General features: G+C 43.9%; 1 protein-coding gene across 1 annotated transcript in view; it reads right to left on the reverse strand.

Annotated features, from left to right (window-relative positions):
* acp2 (acid phosphatase 2, lysosomal) overlaps window positions 1-24,008 on the reverse strand; it is a 76,678-nt gene extending 52,670 nt beyond the window's left edge. Inside the window, exon 1 of the mRNA XM_059975376.1 lies at window positions 23,783-24,008. Coding sequence (XP_059831359.1) covers window positions 23,783-23,869 — 87 coding nt within the window. The 5' untranslated portion in view covers window positions 23,870-24,008. The remainder of the gene's footprint in view (window positions 1-23,782) is intronic.
* Window positions 24,009-24,865: the final 857 nt, after the last annotated feature.

Raw genomic sequence — 24,865 nt, forward strand, 5'->3', positions numbered from 1 at the left:
CCATCTTGGACAGTACCAGACATGCAGAAAGATCCAGTGTTAAAGCAAGTTATGAATACTTTAAATGGCTGGACTGATCAGATGCATTTCAATGAGAATCAATCCTTCCTATTAGATGAAACAAGTTATCTGCAAAAATCAGGAATACGTCAATTGTGTACAACTACCCTGAGAACCAAGAGCTACAAAGTAGTGATACTGTTAACACAAGGTTAGTAACTTGTAACTTTATTTGTTGGGCTGGCACATTTGAGGGTTTGGGAGAGCAGACCAGCTAGTGTAGAATAAATCAAGACAACACATTGTAGTATAATGGGGCACCATTCCAAAAACGTGAAAATAGTTCACAAGGCCTTTGTGGAGACTTCTAGTGGATAATCTTTCAAAATGATTATTGAACATGTGGAGTCATCTGCTGCAGCTGGATCTCAGTGCTTTAACAGTCCATTCATTTTTGCCACACATGGACAGTTATAACAATCCACAGCTTTAATTGTTTAAACAAGATGGCACCAGAAACCAACACAGCTATTGGCGATATCTTGCAGTCAGTCACAAAATTACTACAGTCGGCCCTCCTTATCCACGAGTTCCGCATCTGTGAATTCAACCAACCGCGAATCACGAAAACCCGGAAGTGCTCTTCTAGCACTTGTTGTTCAAGCATGTACAGACTTTTTTTCTTGTCATTATTCCCTAAACAATACAGTATAACAACTATTTTACATAGCATTTACATTGTATTAGGTATTATAAGTAATCTAGAGATTATTTAAAGTATATGGGAGGATGTGCGTGGGTTATTGTGGGTCGGGACCGAAAAAAATCGGAAGTTTTCTTACTAAGTAAGTCGAAACAGGTACATCCGGTATTATTTAGCATCAGTTAGTCAAGCGTTTGTCTTAGAATATAGTATATATTTTACCTTTCTATGCATATAAAACACTTAAGAATGTATGTTTCTGTGCCTGGCTCGAGAACAAAGGTTCCCGAGCTCGATCCAGTGACAGACCACTTTTGAGTGTGCTCTCCATCCGTGCCAGGTTGATGTGGAGGATCAAAAACTCAAAACCCCAAAATCCAATAATTAAACCACTGCATTGCTTAGTAATAATTGTGGCTTTCATTGGGGCAGGGTCTTTCTCACCTTATCCTTTAAAATTGTTCCAATCGTTGACCGACATAGCCTAATGCTTTTACAATGACCGATGGTATCCATATTTTTCCAATTGCTTTATTATTTCCACTTTATTTTCAATCATGATCGTGCTTATTTTCGTGAACAGAAACACTGCGGATTCAAAGCTCCACCGCCGGGTCCTAATGTCCCCACACTGAGACAGGTTAAATAAGGCCTGGGGTTCCACTGGGTCCCTAGGTCCACCTGAGTAAGGGGCTGGAGCATCCGCAATTCTTGGCATCTGCAAGGTGTCCCGGAACCAATCCCTCGCGGATAAGGAGGGCCGACTGTACTACTTCTTCTAAACATACTTCTACTACTAATCTGCGTGGCTGGAGTCTGTAATTTACATTTCAATAAAGTGTTTTTAGGCCGACTGAGAGATCTGGTGCTTTTGGTTTCTCTGACGGAATTTGGCGTGGTTGAGAAAGGTGTATGTGGCCTAACGGTGAGGCACAAACCCATGATCACCAATCCATTATCCATTATTCACCAATTAAAGAGTCAAGCAAGAATATGCGGGGATGTGACTTCTTGTGACAATAAAGGAGGACAGGAGAGGAAGGTGAGCGGCTGTTCGGACCACCTGCCTGTATTTGAGGGGCCTCCCTCTCCCTCTCCCTCTCCCTCTCCCTCTCCCTCTCCCTCTCCCTCTCCCCTGCCAGAGGAAGGTGCAGGAGTCCTGAATCTCGGGCAAGGTTTGATCGGTGCAGTTTGCGGACTGGACTCATTTTTAGGAGGACTCTGCAGTTCATGGTATATGTGTTTCTGGTTCCTGTCACGCCTTTTTAATTGCCATTTTGTGTGATTTAGCGGACTGGTTCTGCAGCTTGCGGTTAACGAACTACACAGCACTAAACTGAACTGAACATTCCTAGACTGTTTCAGAACTCTGCTCTATCTGCATTTGTACCCAGTCATTGGCTTGCCTTTCCTTAAATTCATGTTACACTCATCATCTTCTTGTAAACCTGCTGGCTCATCCACAGCTCTATCATTCTGGTTCCCATCCCCCTGCCATATTAATTTAGCCCCAAGCATAAAGCCAAAGCTACATAGGAATGGCTTAAATACAAAAAAATTAATGTCTTGGAGTGGCCAAATCAGAGTCCAGACCTCAATCCAATTGAGAATTTGTGACTGGACTTAGAAAGGGCTGTTCACTCACAATCCACATGCAATCTGACAGACATTGAGCAGTTTTGTAAAGAAGAATGGGAGGAAAATGCAGTGTCCAGATGTGCAAAGCTGATAGAAACCTCTCCACACAGACTCAGTCGAGGCTGTAATTGCTGCCAAAGATGCATCTACTAAATACTGACTTGAAGGGGGTGAATACTTACACAATCAATTATTTTATATTTGTAATTAATTTAGATTACTTTGTAGATATGTTTTCATTTTGACACTGAAGAGTCTTTTTCTGTTGATCAGTGTCAAAAAAGCCAAAATAAATCAACTATGATTCCACATTTTAAACAATAAAACATGAAAACTTTTGTGTGAATACTTTTTATAGGCACTGTGTGTTCTCCCTGTTTAGCTGCTCTGTTCCACTGACTTGATAACTTTGCTTACAGCTGATCCCCATGGTGATCCTGGTTTTACCCTTTCCATTGCTTCAGATGGCCATGGAGCCAAGTCTTTGGGTATATTTAAAGAACATGGGTAGCCTCCAACCTGATGGCATGAACATCGATTTCTCAAACTTCCAGTAATGCCTCCACCAACCCCCCCTTCACCATTTCCCATCCCCTTGTCCCTCTCTCATGTTATCTCCTTGCCCACCCATTGCCTCCCTCTGTTGCTCCTCTCCCCCTTTCTTCCAGGGCCTTCTATCTCTTTCACCAATCAACATCCTAGCTTTTGCTTCATCCCTCCCCTTCCAAGTTTCACCTATCGCCTGGGTTTCTCTCGCTTCTCCCTCCACCTTTCAAACCTACTCCTCAGCTTTTTTTCTCCTGTCCTGCCAAAGGGTTTCAGCCCAAAAGGTCGACTATGCCCTTTTCCATAGATGCTGCCTGGCCTGCTGAGTTCCTCCAGCATTTTGTGTGTGTTGCATTGATGGGTTCTTGATTAGTAAGGATGTCAACCATTACAAGGAGAAAGCAGAAGTATGGGGCTGAGAGGGAAAATAAATCAACCAAGATCAAATGGCAGAGCAAATTCGATGAGCTGAATGACCTAGGTTCTGCTATATCTTATGTCCTTGTCAGAAACATTCCCCCTGCCACACTACTCGCACCTTAACAGGCTTTTATCTCCTTCCCCATTTTGACGAAGGCTGTTCAACCTGAAACAATAACTCTTCCTCCTCCCACAGATGTTGCCAGACCTTCTGAGTACTGTATTTCCAACACTTTCTGTTTCTATTTTCTATCAGAAAAAAAGAGTTGTGTATACTCTTAATCCTTTAATGTAGCAAGAGCATCTCTGCATTTCACAAGAACCTCAAATGAAGGAACAAACAAGCAAAGACTCAGAACCTACACAACGACACAATTTGCTAACTGGCCATCACAAACTGCCTGTTAAATTGTATTGAATTGACTTCATTAATTACATCCTTCACATACATGAAGAGTAAAAGTCTTTACGTTACGTCTCCATCTAAATGTGCAATTTATAATAAATAGTATGGACAACAGGACAGTCAATATAGCATAGATATATGGTTGTGTCAGCATTACTTAATCAGTCTGATGGCCTGGTGGAAGAAGCTGTCCCAGAGCCTGTTGGTCCTGGCTTTTATGCTGCGGTACCATTTCCTGGATGGTAGCAGCTAGAATAGATTGTGATTGGGGTGACTTGGGCCTCCAGTGATTTTAACACAACTGTCTCTGTAAATATCCTGAATCACGGGAAGTTCACAACTACAGATGCGCTGGGCTGTGCACGACACTCTGCAGAGTCTTGCAAATGAGGGAGGTACAGTTCCATACCAGGCAGTGATGCAGCCAGTCAGGATGCTCTCAATTGTGCCCCTGGAGAAAGTTCTTAGGATTTGGGGGGCCCATACCAAACTTCCTCAACTGTCTGAGGTGAAAGAGGCGCCATTATGTCTTTTCATCACACAGCTGGAAGGTACAGACCACATGAGATCCTCAGTGATGTTTATCTGAGGGACTTAAAGCAGCTCACCCTGTCAACACAGATCCATTGATGTCTATAGGGGTTAGCCTGTCTCCATTCCTCCACAACCAGCTCCTTTGTCTTTGCGACATTGAGGGAGAGGTTGTTTTGTCACCACTGTATCAGGGTGATGACTTCCTCTCTGAAGGCTGCCTCATTGTTATTTGAGATTAGGCCAATCAGTGTAGTGTCTTCAGCAAATTTAATTAGCAGACTGTAGCTGTGGGTGGTGACACAGTCATGGGTATACAGACAGTAAAGGAGGGGGCTTAGGACAGCCCTGAGGGGCTCCTGTGTTGAGGGGCAGAGGGGCAGAGGTGAGGGAGCCCACTCTTACCACCTGCCGGCGATCTGACAGGAAGTCCAGGATCCAGCTACACAAGACAGGGTGAAGGCCGAGGTCTCTGAACTTCTTGTCGAGCCTGGAGGGAATTATGATGTTGACTGCTGAACTGTAGTCTAAGAACAGCATTCTCACATAAGCATCCTTCTTCTCCAGATGTGTAAGGACGGTGAGTAGAGCTGAGGCTATTGCGTCATCTGTCGGTGGGTAAATAGCAGGGGGTCCGGTTTGGGTGGCAGCATGCTACAGATGTAGTCCTTAACCAGCCTCTCAAAGCATTTACTTATTATCGAGGTGAGTGTGACAGGAAGCCAGTCATTCAGACATGTTACCTTGGTCTTTTTAGATGCAGGAACAATGGTGGACAGCACTATACTGGGAGAGGGAGAGATTAACAATGTCTGTAAACACACCTGCCATTTGTGCCACGCACTGGGATGCTGTCCAGTCCCGCAGCCTTGTGACTGTCCGCTCGTTGGAAACGCCAGCGTACTTTGCCCTCGGAGATGACCAAGCTGCGGGCCACGTCAGCGGCTCTCCTCAAGGGCTCAGTGTTGGCGACATTGAATCAAGTGTAAAGAAGATTTGGCTCAACTGGGAGAGAGGTAGCGACGTTGGAAACTCCACTGTGTCTGGCTTTGAAGTCTGCGAGGGTGTGCAGACCTTGCCATAAGCTGTGTCTGTTGTTGGTGGGGAGTTGAGTCTGAATTTTGTCCCTGTATTGTTGTTTCGCTGCCCTGATGACTTTGCGCAGATCGTAGCTGTGTTTCTTGAGTTCCCTTTGGTCACTGGCAGCGTAGGCTCTGTCTCACATGGTAAGTGCTGCTCGCATGGAACTGCTAATCCAGGGCTTCTGGTTTGGATAGACTCTGACCAATATCTAGGGGACAATATCACTGATGTGCTTCCAGATGAAACTCATAGCCCCATCCGTGAACTCGGGGACATCCTCATCATGGAAGACATTCCAGTCAATGTCATGAAAGCAATCCTGCATCATGGAGGTCGATTGGTCAGACCAACAGTGGACAGTTTTAACTATGGCCATCTCTTGTTTCAGCTTCCGCCTGTACCTCAGCAGCAGCAAGATGGAGGAGCGAACGGACATTCCAAATGGTGAGCGAAGGAGCGCTTTGTAAGCATTGCCAAAGGGAGAGTAGCAGTGGTTGTGTATGCTATCTCCCTGAGTGCTCACCTGGATGTGCTGAGAAAACTTTGGACAGACTTTCATCAGCACACTCAATTAAAGTCACCGGCAACAATGAAGGCACCCTCCAGGGTGCTGATAAGTTTTGTGCAGTTCCATGAAAGCCAGGTCAGTATCAATCTGCAACGGAATATACACAGCTGTGATAATAACAGCCGTGAACTCCCTGGGTAGCCAGAAAGGTCTACATTGTAGCATCGGGTACTCCAGATCCGGGGAACAAAAGGATTTGAGGGCTTGCACGTTCCAGGGGTGAACAATGAAATAAAGATTCTCCATCAGTACTGCAAAGAAAGAGGGCAACCAGCTAGGGGAGGAGCAAGAATTGGAGGGGATGGGGGATCCTGAGCAGGAGCAAGTTGTTGACTATCCCTTTGCCTCCACAGATGCTTCTTTATCTGCTGAATTGCTCCAACAGTTTGTTTTATTTTGTTTCAGATCGCAGCATCTGCAACCTCGTCTCCAAAAGCCAGGATCTTTGCCCTCCAGGGTGGTCCTGAAATAATCAGTGATGCTAGCAAACTAAAACAGCATTTGCAGCACCCTACCGTGCAGCTAAACCCAGCTGTGAATGGCTACACACACTCTATACCAGGGGTCGGCAACCCGCGGTTCCGGAGCCACATGTGGCTCTTTCATCTCTGTGCTGCGGCTCCCTGTGGCTTTGGAAAATAAATGATGAGTATTTAATTAAAATGTATTTTATGTTAGTTTGTTAGTTTTTGAAATGTAATTCTAAATTTGAAGGTTATGGTGATCTTGTACAATCTAAATAAAACGTGTTTTTTTGTGGCTATTAATATACGTCACCACTGCCAATACCTGACACCCGCCAGTGTGCGATTTCTATAAATTTTCGATCCAAGGTAGGCTAACTATGGAGAATTCTAAAAAAAGAAAAGTGACTGAAGAAAACAGAACGTTTAATGATACGTGGGCAGATTCATTTGCTTTCACTGCTGACGAGACTGGTTTACTGGTATGCTTAATATGCAATGAGAAACTTGCAAACAACAAAAAGTCAAATGTCGCAAGACATTTCCAGAATAAACACACGCAGCCTTTGCTCAAAAATATCCAGATGGAGATGAGAGAAAAAAAGCCGTTTCGGAACTGATGCGGAAGGTTGATCTGAGCAAAAATCATTTCAAGAAGTGGATGAAGTCTGGAAAATCAACTACATGTGCTAGTTTTGTTACCGCTCAGGAAATAGTCAGGCACGGGAAGCAGTTTACAGATGGTGAATATATAGAAGAATCTTTCATTAAGATTTCAGAACATCTATTCACGGACTTTAAAAACAAGAGTGAAATTGTGCAGAAAATCAGGGATATGCCCCTCTCTGCAAAGACAGAACCATAAAAATGGCAGAAGACATCACAAGACAGCAAATTAAAGACATCAATTCAGCTGTGGCCTACTCGATTGCCTGTGACGAGTCTAAAGACAAAGGTGATATTGAACAAATAGCGCTGTTCTGCCGGTATGTAAACTCTGCCAGGCCACAGGAAGAAATGATTGAGTTGATACCTCTAAAAGGCCAAACATGGGGGGAGGACATCGGTGAAGCTGTCTTGAATTGTTTAAGAGCCAAAAGAATAAAGACCACCCACCTGGTGTCAGTAGCTACTGATGGGGCACCAAGTATGACAGGAGCGCACAAGGAATTTGTGGCTTTACTGCAGAAGTCGCTGGACAGAAAGCTGCTGACTTTTCACTGCAGCTTGCACCAAGAGGCACTGTGCGCTCAAACATTTCCTCCGGAATGCACAGAAGTAATGGATGTTGTCATTCAGATTGTCAATAAAATAATGGCAAAAAGTTTAAATCACCGTCAATTCCGTTTGTTACTGGACGAGCTGGAAAGCGCATATTCTGATCTCCTGCTGCACAACAAAGTCCGGTGGCTGCCCGGGGGGGGGGGGGGGGGGGGGGGGGGGGGTACTGAAACTCTTTGTCGCGTGTCTGGAAGAAGTGAAAACTTTCCTGGGCAGCAAAGGGCTCACCTTTCCTGAGCTGGAACAGCCAGAGTGGCTGGAAAAGCTACACTTCACGGTAGACACGACAGCGCACCTGAACACGCTGAACACAGCTCTTCAGGGGAAAGGACGCACAGCCCTGCACATGTTGGAGGATGTTTTGGCATTCGAGCGCAAGTTGACAGTGCTTGCCAGAGATTTACAGAAAGGCACATTGTCTCACTTCCCCAATTTGAGAGAGTTCAAATAAGCTCACGAAATGATAAATTCGGAGTATTTACAGTCTGCAATCATCGCAATGCAAACATCATTTGGGAAACGCTTCTGTGAGTTCAGAGAGGAAAAAAACACATTATCCTTCCCGGTCATTCCCCTAAGCATCGATCCATCCCTACTGAATACGACTGCATTGGCAGGTGTGAGTCAACCTGATCTTGAGATGGAACTGGCCGACATAGCCGACAAAGACATATGGGTGTCCAAGTTTAGACGCTTGACAGCAGACCTTGAAGATGTTGCCCATCAGAAGGCTGTTCTTGCTCAGAATCACAAATGGAGTGATATTGAAAACCTCTCCAAACTGGACAAACTTGTGCTCGAAACATGGAATGCTATCCCCGACATATGTAAACAAATAAACATGTAAACATTAAAAAGTATGCGCTCGGAATCCTGTCGATCTTTGGATCCACATATGTATGTGAGCAGGTGTTCTCCAACATGAACTTTATTAAAAACAAACATCGCGCACGCCTCACAGATGACAGCCTGCGATCCTGTGTAAAGATGAAGGTGACGTCATACAGCCCTGATGTGCAGATGCTGTGCGCTGAGGTCCAGGAGCAGAAATCCCATTAACCAAGTATGATAAATATTTTAATTGCCTATTATTTTACATATATTCATATTTTTTCATTGTTCAGTGAAATAGTCCTTTTATTTTTCAGGTTGACAGCTGGCTGACGTTATTTTTGGTTTGCTGCTGGTGGAGAATTTAAGTTCGGCGTTTTTCATAAATACAAGAAGGACTCAAATAGACATTGAGTATTTTACTTAAAAGTAAACTTCAACCCAACGTCTTTTTTTCGGAGTTCAAAATGTTTTTGTTGCATGCAGAAATGTAATTTCGTTTTCTCTGCAGGAGTTCATCGATTTCATAAATGCAACACATTATAGTTTGTTTATACATAGCATAAAGGCAAAAAAAAAACGTTGTATGCAGTGTTATTTCATTTTAAGTGTCAAACGGGTTTTGTGGCTCCCAGTGTTTTCTTTTCTGTGGGAAACGGGTCCAAATGGCTCTTTCAGTGGTAAAGGTTGCCGACCCCTGCTCTATACCCTTTGTATTCAAATCTGTTTGCCTTCCATATGGAGGAAGAGCTGAATGCTGTGTCAAGAATGTAGTCAGGCTGAGCAATTTAGAGGCAACTCAAATTTCAAAGCAAAATTTATTCTCAGAGTACATACATGTCACCACATACAAGCCTGAGATTCTTTTTCCTGCAGGCATACATAGCAAATCTATCGAACAGTAACTGTAAACAGGATCAATGAACAACAAACGGTGCAAATGCAAATATAAATAAATAATGAGAGCATGAAATAACAAGATACAGAGTCCTTAATGTGAGACCATCGGTTGTGGGGACACCAGAAATAGAATGAGTTAAAAGTCTGATGGTTGAGGGGTAGTAACTGCTCTTGAACCTGGTGGTGCGAGTCCTGAGGCTCTTGTACCTTCAAGCTGACGGTAGCAGTGAGAAAAAAAGCATGGCCTGAATCGTGAGGATCTTTGATGATAAATGCTGCTTTTCTACAGCAACGTTTCACGTAGATGTGCTCAATGGTTGGGAAGGTTTTACCCGTGATGTACTGGGCCTAGTCTACTAACTTTTGTAGGATTTTCCGCTCAGAGGATTGGCGTTCTCATACCAGGCCATGATGCAGCCAGACAAGCACGTTCCACCCCACATCCATAGAAGTTTACCAAGGGTTTTGATGACATGCTCAACCTCTGCAGACTCCTGAGGAAGTAGAGGCACTGTCATGCCTTCTTTGCAATAATATTTATATGATGGGTCCAGGACAGGTCCTCAGAGATAGTGACACCCAGTAATTACTGACCCACTCCACCTCTGATCAAATTTTCAATCTTCCTCCTGTACACTGATTCATCACCCTCTTTTTCACAGCCCACAACAGTGGTGTCATCAGCAAATTTGTATATGGTGTTGGAATGGTACTTAGCCACATTTTGATAGCTGTAAAGTGAGTGGAGCAGAGGTTGGATTATTCTAATGTGCAAATTTAAAATTCCCTCTGCACAATGCATTTTACGGAAGCTTCATAATTGGTAAACTGGTAAATTCCCCCATTTAAAAAGCTTATAGAATAGTATGTTATAGGGAAAGCTAATCGGGCCAACAATGCTTCTTATCTATATTCTCTTCCACCATTCACAAAATCCTGTCTTCCTGCTGCTGGTGATAATGTTTGCTTATTAAGTCTTGTTTCCAATTGCATTCCCATTACATCTCCCACTATTTTCCTGCTACTTCAAAACTTTTACCATCCTCAGCTTAGACAGAAAATTATCTTCAATGACTTTCTTTACAGTATCTTACAGCAGAAACTATCATGTCCATACTTGATTTTCAAAAGAATCATTATTTCAGTCTAGTTCCTTCACACTGAGTGTTTATTTCATCCAGTCAGAACAATCAGTTGCAGAAGAAGGGTGAATGTCTGAACAGTCTCCTCCATTATCCAATTCCCTTTTAGATCCCCCATTGGCAGGCACCATAGATGTATTGATATCGGTTTGCTATTTATTTGTTAATTTATTTATTTATTGAGTTACAGCGTGAAATAGGCCCATCAAGCCCAGCAATCCCTAACCCCGATCACCCTAACCTAACCTAATCACGGGACAATTTACAATGCCCAATTAACCTACCGACCGGTAGTCTTTGGACTGTGGGAGAAGAACATATAAACTCCTTACAGGCAGCAGCTGGAATTGAACCTGTACTGTAAAACATTGAGCTAACCACCACAATACCATGCCACACATATTAATGTCACATGTACTAAGACAGTGAAAAGCTTGTCTTATATACTGCTCATACAGATCAAATCATCACACAATTGCATTGAGCTAGAAAGGTAAAACAGTAACAATGCAGAATAAAGTGTAAACACTCCTGAGAAAGTGCACTGCAGGTAAATGATCATAATGAGGCAAGTTGTGAGGACAAGAGTCCACCTCATCATACAACAGGTCCATTCAAGCATCTGATAACAGGATAGAAGTTGTCCTCAAGCCTTGTGGTCCATGGTTCCAGACTTTTACATCTTCTGTCTGATGGGAGAGTGGAGAAGAGAGAATATCTGCGGTGGCTGGGGCCTTTGATTATGCTAGCTGCTTTACTAAGTCAGTGAGAAGTATAGAGTCTACCTCAGTGACTATTGCCTATAATCAGTTAACACCGTTGTGATGAAGTGCTTTGAGTGACTGATCATGAGGCACATCCATTCCTGCCTGAGGAGTGACTTGGGTCCACTGCAATTTGCCTACCGTCACAACAGGTCCAAAGCAGTTTATTGGCTCTTCACTCAAACTCTGGACAGTGAAGATGAATTCATCAGGATACTCTTGATTGAATACAGCTCTGCATTCAACACGATCAAAACTAATCAATAAGCTCCAAGACCTGGGCTTCAATAACTACATGTGCAACTAGATGCTCAATTTCCTCAACTGTAGACCCCAGTTAGTTCAGATTTGCAACATCTCCTCTACAATCATCATCAGCACTGGTGCACCACGAGGCTGTGTGGTTAGCCCTCTGCTCTACTCACTTTATACTTATGACTGTGAGGCTAAGTATAGCCCCAATGCTATATTTAAGTTTGTTGATGGCATCGCCTTTTTTGGCCAAATTAAAGGCGGTGATGAATTGCAGTATAGGAGGGAGATTGAACAACAATCTCTCATTCAAAGTCAGAAAAACCAAAGAGCTGATTATTGACTGCAGGAGGGAGAAACTGCAGGTCCATGAGCCAGTTCTCATTAAGGGATCAGAGGTGGATTAGGTCAGTAACTTTAAATTCCTTGGTGTTATCATATCAGAGGATCTGTCCTGGATCTAGCACGTAACTGCCAATACAAAGAAACACAGCAGCACCTCTGCTTTCTTAGAAGTTTGAGCAGATTCGGCAATTCATCTAAAACTTTGACAAACTTCTGTAGGTGCACAGTGAAGAGTACACTGACTGGTTGTATCATAGTCTGGTATAGTATCACCAATACCCAAGAATGGAGAAGCCTATAAAATGGTGGATGCAGCCCAGACCGTCACAGGAAAAGCTCTCCCCACAATGGAGCACATCTACAAGAAGCACTGTCACAAGAAAGCAACATCTGTCATCAAGGAGCTCCATCATCCAAGACATGCTCTCTTCATACTGCTGCCATCGGGAAGGAAGTAGAGGAGCCTGACATTTCACACCACCATCAGTTATTATCCATCAACCATCAGGCTCCTGAACCAACATGGATAACTTCACTCATCTCAACTCTGAACTGATTCCACAACCAATGGACTCACTTTCAAGGATTCTTCAACTCCTGTTCTCAGCATCATTCATTCAGTTTTATCATATTTGCTCATTTGGTATGTAGCATATTGGTCATTTGTCAGTCTTTGAGTGTGGATCTTTCATTGATTCTATTGTATTTCTTTGTTCCACTATGAAAGCCTGCAAGAAAATGAACGGTGACATACACATTCCTAGATAATAATTTTACTTTGAACTTTGAATCCCCAGAGTGGAGGTTTGAGCTCATGATACGCCAAACTGTGTCCACAACTCTGCATTTTCTTGGGGTCAAACAATTGCCATACAAAGCCATTATGCATCGAAACAGTATGTTTTCAGTGGTGCATCATCGCACATGCCAAATTTCTTTAGCCTAAGGAAGTAGAGGTAAGCTTTCTTGACTGTGACAGCAAACTGGTTGGACGCCTAGCTCTCAACCCTCTCAATCTCGACACTGTTGATACAGGCAGGTGCACCACCCCTTTTCTGAAGTCAATGACCAGCTCTTTTGTTTTATTGGGATTAAAGGAAAGGTTGTTAAACAAGAACATTGTAGATACTCTGACTAAAGTGTCAATTTCTCCGCTTTGGATCTATTCCATTAGGTTGGAAGATTAGGTATGCATACTCTGTTTACAAAGGACAAGAGGCAAAAACCAGATCAACTGGTTTACCACCAGTTGTATGAAAATCACTTAAGTCTATAAATTAAAGACAGAGTCAGAAAATGCTGAAAGTTGTCAGTGAACTAGAAATCACTGGCATGGATTTTCAGAGGGAGGCTCGCTGTGGACAGTGTCACAATGAAACAAGCCCATCTGCCCAACGTGTCCATGCCTACTAAGGTGCCCATCTAAGCTAGTCCCATTTGCCTGCATCTGCCCTCCCTCGGAGTGTCAGACACCCTGAGCCAATAGGCTGGTCCTGGACTTATTTCCACTTGGCATGATTAACTTATTTTTATTTAATTATTTATGGTTTTATATTGCTATATTTCTTCACTATTCTTGGTTGGTGCAGCTGTAACGAAACCCAGTTTCCCTCGGGATCAATAAAGTATGTCTGTCTGTCTGTCTATCCATACCCCACTACACCAGGTGCTACCAACCTGGAGTCCGTGGACCCCTTCGTTAATTATATTGGTCCACGCATTTAAAAAAAGGTTGGGAACCCCTACTCTATACCCATCCTACCCATGCCTTTACCTAAATGTGTCTTCAATGATGTTACTGCGCCTCTTCGTCTGGCAGCTCATTCCATATACCCACCATCTCTGCATCAATAAGTTGCTTCTCAGATCCGTTTTAAATCTTCCCCTTCTCATAACTCTATGCCCTCTAGCTATGGTCTTCTTTCTCTGGGAAAAGTACCGTGTGTATTGACACTATCTAGACTGCTCAAGATTTTATACACCTCTATGTCACCTCTCAGCCTCCTACATTCTAAGGAATAAAGTTCTAGCCTGATTCACTCAGGCCCGAAAGTCCTAGTAACATTCTCACAAATCTTCTTTGCAATATTTCCAGGTTAATGATGTCTTCCCCATTAACTGTGCACAATCCTTCAGGTGCAACATTGCTTACATCTTGTACAAATCAGCATAATTCCCAGCTTTTATGCTCAATACCCTAACAAATGAAGACTAGACTGCCAAATGCATTCTTCACCACCTATCTGTGTCGTCACTTCTCAGAAACTAAGTACTCCTTTGTATCTCTGTACCACAAAACTCCCCAAGGCCCTACCATTCATTGTGGGAGTCCTACCTTGGACTGACTTCCACAAAGGGGTACACCTACGGGCATTACAGAGCAGTGGTCCCCAACCACCAGGCCGCAAAGCATGTGCTACCAGGCCACAAGGAAATGATATGATTTGGTGATATGAAACGATACGAGTCAGCTGCACCTTTCCTCATTCCCTGTCACATTCACTGTTGAACTTGAATGCACGTGAGGTCATTACCCACGCAAGGTCATCAGTCGCCTAAACGCAGTGATACCCTCGCGCGAGGAATCACTGGTTGGCCTTGGGTAACCAGCCTTACTGGCCTGGAGCACGGACAGATGGGCACCGCCTCTGAACCTGTTCAGCACACCGAATGTTCGTGGGGAACCTGGTGCTAAAATATTCGCAGACGACCTAATTCGGGCTCAGGGCTACCTCGCTGCGCTACTGAAAGTCATCCCTTGAGCCAAACTTTTGTCGGCCGATAGATACAGAGGGGCAAGCACACGCCTTTGCACTCCTCACTCAGTTGGTCACTCTCTCCAGACTGCAACTGCCACGGCCTTAGTACAGGGATCTCCGGTCCTTACCTTGTCCTCTCACTGGTGTGTTGCAATGAAAATATGCGCTGTGTGTTTAATATCCAAACGTTACTTAAAATGTTATGATGCTATTGACTTACAAGTGAGTTATAATTGAATTATCACTATATTCATGTGAAGAAAATATGCTCTGTGTTTAATATTAAATTCGTTAGATAAACACTTTTAGAAACGAAATTGAGTGTATTAGCCACTCAAAAGTAACTTACCACCTATATTCCGGTCGTGATTAACACCCACACCGCCCCCACACCCTTGGCCGGTCCACAAGAATATTGTCAATATTAAACCGGTCCGTGGTGCAAAAAGGTTGGTAACCCCTGTTACAGAGAACCAACTCCTTCTGGAATTTAATAAAGAGCGTACTAGCTGAAGACAAAAGATCTTGGCACTGAAATCCAATTCTTTGGCCTAACAAGCAAATTTGTTGGCCTCCTGTTCAAGGACATTTTAGTCTGAAGCTGTTGAGGCAAGCAATAAAACCCTTATGGAATTCCATAAAGAGTGCACTAGTTGAAGCCAAAGCTCATAGCACTTTAAGTTGGAAAGAGTCCTTATTACCTTATTGCTTACATGCACTGCACTTTGTCTGTAGGTATTACACTTTGTTCTGCAGTGCTACTGAGTTACCTTGTTCTTCCCCAGTGCACTGGGAACAGTATGAAAGTCAAGCTTTTCACTATACACGTGACAATTATAAACCAGATCCAATTCCAAACGCAATTCTTGGCCCAACCAACAAAACCTTCCAAAGCAATCCCTCAAAGTCAAAGGTACTTCAATACTGTTGAGGAAAGTAAAGAGCCTCTGAACATTTGAATGAGGTGAAAGGTTTCAAAAGGTGAATTAGAAGCTACAATTGGATCAGCTATGGCTTATGAAATGGTGAAGCAGGCTTGAGTGATCCACATGAGCTCCTTATTTCTGTTGGCGGGCTCCTAATTTGTGTTGGTAAGCAGACAGTGGGGATTTAGATGTGAATAAGATGGGAGGGAGGTGAGGGAACAGGCAAAAGGTCAGGTATGTGAGAGGCCAATGGGACAAGAGGCTAAGTGATATCCTTGATTTTGGATGTTACTGCACAAGCTACTTACACTTTAAGAACAAGGAGAGCATAGGAGTCAAAGAGATGGTTTGTCCTAGAGAAACAGAGCTACAGAGGAGATGTCAGGGGAAGTTTTTTACGCAGAGAATGGTGAGTGCGTGGAATGGGCTGCTGGCAACGGTGGTAGAGGCAGATACAATAGGGTCTTTTAAGAGGCTTTTAGATAGGTACATAGAGCTCAGAAAAAGAGACTGTGGGTAACCCTAGGTAATTTGTAAGGACATGGTCAGCACAGCTTTGTGGGTCAAAGGGCCTGTATTGTGCTGTAGGTTTTCTATGTTTCTCACTACTACACCACGTGAGAGCTTCTGAAATCCCATGTCGCCAGGTTCAGGAGCCATTGACCTGCAGTAGCACTGAACTGGCTACACAGCTGCGGACTCACTACAGTCATCAGGTTCCCAGACCAGCTTCAGTCCCCTTAGATTTACTCCCCCAAATCTTGAGGCCATGTTCCCTAGTTCTAGTCTCACCTACCAGTGGAAACAACTTTCCTGTCTCTATCTTATCTACCCCTTTCATATTTTATATGTTTCTATAAGCGCTCTTCTCATCCTTCTGAATTCCAGTGAGTACAGTCCCAGGTGATTCAATCTCTCTTCATAGTCTAACCTCCTCATCTCTGTAATCAACCTAGTCAACCTCCTCTGCACCGTCTCCACAGCCAGTATATCCTTCCCCAAGTAAGGAGACCAGAACTGCACACAGTACTCCAGGTGCAGCCTCACCAGTACCCTGTACAGTTGCAGCATAACCTCCCTGCTCTTAAATTAATCCCTCTAGCAATGAAGGCCAACATTCCATTGCCTTCTTCTTGGCCAGCTGCACCTACAAATGAACCTTGTGATTCATGCACAATCACTCCCAAAACCCTCTGCACAGCAGCATGCTGCAATCTTTTACCATTTAAATAATAATTTTATCTTCCATTTTTCCTTCCAAAGTGGATGACCTCACATTTACCAACATCGTACTCCATCTGCTAAACCCTTACCCACTCACTTAACCTATCTGTATCTCTCTGCAGACTCTCCATATTCTCTGCACAATTTGCTTTTCCACTCAAGTTAGTGTCAATAGCAAACTTAGATACTCACTCAGTTCCCTCTTCCAGATTGTTAATGTACATTGTGAACAGTCACGGGCCCAGCATCGATCCCTGAAGCACACTGCTCACTGATTGCCAACCAGAGAAACATCCATGTATCCCACCTCTCTGCTTTCTGTTGGTTAACCAATCCTCTATCCATGCTAATACATCACCCCCAACTCTGCATCTTTATCTTATGTATAAGTCTTTTATGTGGCACCTTATCGATTACCTTCTGGAAATTTAAGTAAATAACGTCCATCTGTTCCCCTCTACCCACTATGCTTGGTACAGCCACTAAGAACTCCAGTAAGTTTGTCAAACAGGATCTGCCTTTGCTGAATCCATGCTGCATCTGCCTGATGGATCCATTTCTTTCCAGATGCCTCACTATTTCTTCTTTAATGATAGCTTCAAGCATTTTCCCAACTACAGACGTTAAACTAACTGGTCTATAGTTACAACAACACACACAAAATGCTGGTGGAACGCAGCAGGCCAGGCAGCATCTATAGGGAGAAGCGCTGTCGATGTTTCGGGCCTATAGTTACCTACCTTTTGCTTACATCCTTTTTTGAACAGTGGCTTAACATTTGCCTTCATCCAATCTGCTGGTCCTGCCCAGAGTCCAGAGAATTTTGGTAAATTATCAGCAAAGCCTCAACTATAATCTCTGCCACTTCTTTCAATATCCTGGGATGCATTCCATCAGGACCAGGGAACTTGTCTATCTTTAGGCTCACAAGTTTGCTCAGCATTACCTCTTTAGTGACAGCTATTGTATTGAGGTCCTCTCACTTCCCATCACATCCATATCAAGAAGGATGTTACCCAAGAAGGATGTTGACTCATTCAACAAGTTTTGCACTCACTGTTTAAAAATTTGCAGACACTTGCAAACCTCCAGCAATACCATGAACTGACAGTCTAGTTTCTTGTTCCTCTTTCATGATGGCTAATAATTTTCTGATTCAAAATTCAAAATTCAAAAGCTCATTCAAAACTGACTGTACAGTCCATCACTGGGCATCTCTTTGGTCTCATCACCCAGGCAACTTCTAAATATAATGCAATGAGCTATGGGCCTTTCCTTGTCAGATCAAGGAAGCTCCCTCTCCCCCTTCAAAAGTGTACTTGTATGCCTAATAAGTTTTCAGGAGTAAACAAAAAACCTCAATCCTTCTGTATTGGTCGGTTCAGCAGTTCCAGTAAGTGATGACACAGTAGTTTGATAGTCACAAGCCAAACACATGTGTACTTCAAAGACAACTGACGCAAAGGTCAGAGTTTTGCATGCTGCTAGAAATCTCTATGGAGGCAATTTGTGTAAACTGGCAACTACTCTGCTGCACCTTGAACTCCACAATTAACTTTACCTAACAGACTGACACTTGGGACAGCTCGGTCCTGCCGATCCCACTGCTTCCTGTTTCAAATGAGAGTCAGTACACTTCAACAGGACACTTCAACATATCTAACCCGATCTCCTGCCAGTCCCATCAGCCTGCACCTGGACCATACCCCTCCCATTCATGTACCCATCCAAATGTTACAATTGAAGCCACATTTACATTTCCACTGGCAACTCGTTCCATATTCAGATCACCCTCTGAGGAAATCATCACTCAGATTCCCCTTTCACCAAAACCTCTAGTTATAGTCTCACCCAGCTTCAGAGGAAAAAGCCTGCATGCATTCATCCTATCTATCCCCTCATTCTCCTGCACTCCGGGGAATAAAGTTCTAATTGATCCATCCTTTCCCTGTACGTCAGGTCATCAAGTTCCAGCAACATCCTTGCAAATTTTCTCTGCACTCTTTCAAGCTTAAGTGATTAAAAATGCACATAATACTCTAAATTCAGTATCGTCAATGTCTTGTACAACTTCAACATACCATCCCAATTCCTGTATTCAATGCCCTGATTTATGAAGGCCAACGTGCTAAAAGCTTTCTTTATGACCCTATCTACCTGTGGCAGCACTTTCAAAGAATTGTGGACGTGCATTCATTCCTTTTGTTCTACAGCACATTCAGAGCTACCACTCATTGTATATGGCTTACTTGATCTTTGGTTTTACTCCCAAAGTGCAACACCCCTCACTCACTCATCTGCTAGCTATATGGATACATAATCGTTCTGTTGGTAGGAAGCAGAGGGGTGGTGAAGCTTGTTTCTCTAACTGGAGGGCTGTGACTAGTAGTGTGCCACTGGGATCTGTGATAGACCCATAACACATTGATGAAGGAAGAGCAGTAGATGTAGTGTATATGGATTTCAGCAAGGCATTTGCTAATGTACCCCATGCAAGGCTTATTGAGAAAGTAAGGAGGCATGGGATCCAAGGGGATATTGCTTTGTGGGTCCAGAACTGGCTTGCCCATAGAAGGCAAAGAGTAGTTGTAGATGGGTCATATTCTGCATGGAGGCCTGTCAGGGAGTGCCTCAGGGATCTGTTCTGGGACCCTTACTCTTCGTGATTTTTATAAATTACCTGGATGAGGGAGTGAAGGGATGGGTTAATAAGTTTGATGATGACACACAGGTTGGGGGTGATGTGGATAGTGTGGAGGGCTGTCAGAGGTTACAGCAGGACATTGATAGGACACAAAACTGGGCTAAGTGGCAGATGGAGTTCAACCCAGATAAGTGGGAAGTGATTTATTTTGGTAGGTCAAATATGATGGCAGAATATAGTATTAATGGGAAGACTCTTGGCAGTGTGGAGGATAAGAGGGATCTTGTGGTCCGAGTCTATAGGACACTCAAAGCAGCTGTGCAGGTTGACTCTGTGGTTAAGAAGGCATACGATGTATTGGCCTTCATTAATCGTGGAATTGAATTTAGGAGCCAAGAGGTAATGTTGCAGCTATATAGGATCCTGGTCAGACCCCACTTGGAGTACTGTGCTCAGTTCCGGTCACCTCACTACAGGAAGGATGTGGAAGCCATAGAAAGGGTGCAGAGGAGATTTTCAAGGATGTTGCCTGGATTGGGGAGCATGCCTTATGAGAATAGGTTGAGTGAACTCGGCCTTTTCTTTTTGGAGCGACGGAGGATGAGAGGTGACCTGATACAGGTATATAGATGATGAGACATTGATCTTGTGGATAGTCAGAGGTTTTTTCCCAGGGCAGAAATGGCTGCCATAAGAGGACACAAGTTTAAGGTGCTGGGGAGAAGGTACAGAGGAGATGTCAGGGTTAAGTTTTTTTTAAGCAGAAAGTAGTGAGTGCATGGAATGGGCTGCCTGCAACGGTGGTGGAGGCGGATATGATAGGGTTTTTTAAGAGACTTAAAACTAAACACTAAAACAGGCGCTATCTTAGAGAGTGAAGGTGGTTACCAAAAATTATAGGGGGATCTTGATCAGATGGGTGAGTGGCTGGGGAAGTGGCAAATGGCATTTAGTGTCGATAAGTACAAGATGTTATCCCTTGCGGAGTGAACTCAGGGTAAAACTTTCAGAGTGAACAATAGGGCCCTGGAGAACAGAGGCAACTAGGAGTACATGCATGTGGTCCCTTTACATAGACTGAGCGGTGAAGAAGGCAACTGGCACACTAGCCTTCATCATAGGTGCTGGGACTTTATGTTGGAGTTGTACATCACAATGGTGAGGTCACATTTGGAGTATTGTATACAATTTTGGTTACCTCATTATAAGAAAGACATAATTAAGCTAAAAAGGATGGAAAGGAAATATACAAAAATGTTGCCATGACTTGAGGGTCTGAATTACTGGAAGAGGTTGAGCGGGCTAGAATCATTATTCCATTCCTAGAAGAGAATGAGAAGTGGCCTTATAGAGTTGTATAAGATCATGAAGGACACAGATAGGCTGGATGCACATTGCTTTTTCTCCTTTAGGGGAAAAGGAACCAGACTACATGGGATTAAGGTGGGAGGGAAAAGATTTGAAAAGGGCATGAAGGACAACTTCAGCATGCAAAGAGTGGTGTGTATATTGATGAAACTGCCAGAGGAAGTGGTTGAGGAAGGTACATTAACAGCATTTAAGAGGTATCAGAACCGGTATGTGGTTAGGAAAGGTTTAGAGGAACAAGGACCAAATACGGACAGTGAAACTAACTTAGATTAACATGTTGGATGCCACAGATGAAATGGACCAAAAGGCCTGTTTCAGTGCTGTACAACTCCACAACCTCTGTTCTCTGGGTCCAAACTTATTGTCACATAAACCAGGGTGCAACAAGATTCCATCTTCATATGAAGCTTACAGACTAAACTGTACACATGATAAATATCTCTACAAAACAGCATAACGGTGCCAAGATTGTAGTTGTAAATGAAATTGTGCAAAAAAATCCAAGCGACAACAGTGAAATAACCAAGAGAAGTAGAAGAAGCACTAGGAATGGAAGGGATGTAATGTGATAAGTGTGAGATGCTGGCAAACTGATCAAGTTGCAAGCAGTCCACAAGAACAAAGCCTTGATGTAATGTGTACAATCTACAAGAGGAAGCATTGCAAATATTGATTCACATTAAGGTGGACAACTCCCCCAAAGACTGGAAGGTAGCTAATACTGTTCCCATATTGAAGAAGGGGAGGTGGGATAAACACAGGCTGGTGTGCCTGATGTCAACAGTAGGATAGCCACTAGAAAACATTCTTAAGGACAGGATCTATGATCACTTGGGAAAGCAGGGGCTAATTACATGGAATCAGCATGATTTTATGCAAGTGAAATATTGCCTCACAAAACCAACTGAATTTCTTTTGAGGAAGGTATGGAGAAAACTAATGAAGGCTGGGTGATCCAGGAAGTTAGACCACGTGTTCCCAGGTGCTTTGGCGAACTGGATCCAAAATTAATTTAATGATAAGAGGCAGAGCGTAGTGGAGGAGAGTTCATGTGATCAACAACAAAAATAAGTTGTGTGAAAAACAAGTCACATGATTAACAACGTACGTTTGCTGATGACACAGAAATTGGCATTGTAGGGAGCAAGGATTGCCCAAGTATATAGAGATATATAAATCAACCTGGAAGGTCAGGTAGAATTTAATCTAAATATGTGAGGTACAGGATTTTGGGTCATCTATCCAGACCTTAGAAAAGTTGATGTTCAGGGGGATCTTCCAGTGGAATGCAAGTTGATAGCTCTCTAAACATAGGGACACAGATGCGGTAGTGGTGAAGGCTTGCTTGACTTTCTAGGAAGGGGTATTGAGTCTGAGTGCAGATAGGCATCATGGATGAGCAGGGCCAAAGGCCTCTTTCTGTGCCAAATGATTCTATGAACCACATACCAAACTATCGGGAGGACAGTCCACAAAACGAAGAACAGTCAAGTCCGGCACTACTCTCAACAGTCAAACTTGTGGAAGAAATCCACAACAACAGAACCCGCCAACACTCAGCACAAGCAGGTCAGAGTCACTCAAACCCCTTCAAAGTATGGACCAAAGATTGAATTCCTGAGACAAGATGAAGGCAAATATTCTTGACATGAAGGTAGTATTTGTACAAAGAAAAAGCTAAAGGAACTCAGTGGCCCAGTGTATTGCTCCAGATTCCAGCATATGCATTCTCTTGTGCAACAATTATATAATTCTAATGTAAAAAAGCAAAACTGAAATCAAGAATCAGAGGGTAATAATTTCACTGGCCAGTGTCCTACCCCACACAAGGCAAGATGGTGTGGTTGTTGGCAGTGAATCATCCCAGCCTCAGGACAGCATCCTAGACCCAACCATCTTCAACCACTTCATCAGAATTCTTATCTCCATTCACAAGGTCAAAGTGGGGATGATGTCAGACCAATTAACTACATTTGCAATTCCTCAGATAATGAAAGCCAGGTAGCAACATTTGCATGGATAATTGTAGCCAATGATGTTCATACTGCACCATCACCATCGTAACAAAGAATCTAAGCACCTAACTTTGACATGCAGTAGTATCACTCACCGGGAGCGTTAACAGGAATTATGTGGTTAGAAGAGTCAGTCAAGGGCTGGGGCATCCTGTGATAAGCAATTCAGCTCCTGGCTTCCCAGAGCCTTTCCAGCATCCAGACAAAGAACATGATGGAAACACTCCATGTAGCTGGACAAGTAACTCTCTGACAGAAACCAAGCATCTCAGCAACATTCACCGGTTTACTCCGGCACAACTCGTCAGCACTGCGTACATCTCCACCCGTAGTTACTCCAACAGCACTTCCCTTACAGACAAAAGCAGCGCACTCAGTTGGCATCCACTAATACAATTTTGCTGCAATTTGTGCTGCCATAAGGCACACTACGGTTACTCATCCTAGGTTTCAGTGACAGCACCTCCCTGGCCTGTTGAAGACAAGGGCATCGAGTACATTTCAGGTGATATGCCATCCTTATCAGCATATCCTTCATTATCACTGGCTCTGTCTCTTAGAACCCCATCCCCAGGTTCACTGCACAGGCACTAAACAGGGCAGCGCCTCAAGGGCAGTTCACAGTAGACAACAGATGCAACTAGGTCACACGCAACTGACTGCAGTTCAAAAATATTAGGCCGTCGCACTTCTTCAATCCAGAACACTGCACAAATAGAAATCATTTTGCATTCTTCTCTCGACCATCATAATCATGCCCACGTCCCTTAAATTTCTCACTACAAAAACTCCCAACCTATCCACTCATTTACAGTGGGCTTCCATCACCATCATTCCTTTCTTAAAAAATATTAATCCTTGTTTTCTTCCCTCAGCCTATACACATCTCCGAAGCATTTAATTATCTCTCGCTCTTTCTGTCAGACCACCTCCCCTCTCCATCGGCTCCCTCCCCGGTTCCGCTCTCACCAGGTTGACGAATTTCAGCGCCCTTCCTGCCACCGGTCTCTGGAGCCCGAGCAGCATCAGGACGCACAGGAGCCCGGCGCCCGCCATTCCGTAGCCGGATCCGAGACCCTAGCTCCGCCAGAGGACTGGGTGGCAGAGGTTTAGAAACATCGGTAGCGGGCGGAGCGATACGATCGGAGCCGCCCCCATCAACTGAAACCGCGCCCCGGGCGGGGTGGTGGAACTAGGCCGCGCCCCTGGGCCAAACCAAGCCGCACCTGTCGTGCGAAACTGGCCTTAGCAACAAGGCCACGTCCCCGACCACAGGGTCCAGGCTAGCATCCACCCTGGCCGGGACGGGGGTACCACAACCGTGCCTTTTCCCCAGCAGCAGGCTCGATCCCAGCGACCTGGCGAAAGTGGCTGTCTGGCAGCTGGGCGGAGCGATGGCGGAAGGCTTCTGTTCTCCAGCTGTTAGATAGATGAGAGGTGACTCTTACAGCAAGCGTTTCCCTGGGCAGAGGAAACTGGGCCCAAGGCCAGTCTCAGGATTACGAGTAGGCATTTCAGGACTGAGATAAACCGGAATTTCCTCGGGCAGAGGATGACGAATCTGGAATTCTTTACTCTGGTTCAGGATGTAGTGCTGAAGTGGATCACTGGTGATTCTGATGTACAGTCTTACGATGAGACTATGGTGAGGAGAGGATGAGGATTATGGACCTAGTGGGAGAGTATAGCACTAGAGGGCACAGCCTCATAATATAAGGGTCCCTTAGATCAGAGATGAGAAAGTTTGTTAGCCCGCTGGTGGTGAATCTATGGAATTAATTGCCACAGACGGCTGTGGAGGCGAAGTCATTGGATATTTAAAGTGGAGATTGAAAGCTTTTGATTAGTAATGACATCAAAGTTAACGGAGAGAAGGCAGGAGAATGGGTTTCAGAGGGGTAATGAATCAGCCATAATCAGATGGTGGAGCAGGTTTGATGGGCTGAGTGGCCTAATTCTGCTCCTATACCTTACGGTCTTATTAGAATGAATCTAGAGCATTCAAAGTTAATTTTAAGATTTGTTTTCTTGCAGGCATACACAGTAAATCCA

The sequence above is a fragment of the Hypanus sabinus genome, chromosome 7 (genome assembly GCF_030144855.1).
Source record: "Hypanus sabinus isolate sHypSab1 chromosome 7, sHypSab1.hap1, whole genome shotgun sequence".
NCBI lineage: Eukaryota > Metazoa > Chordata > Chondrichthyes > Myliobatiformes > Dasyatidae > Hypanus > Hypanus sabinus.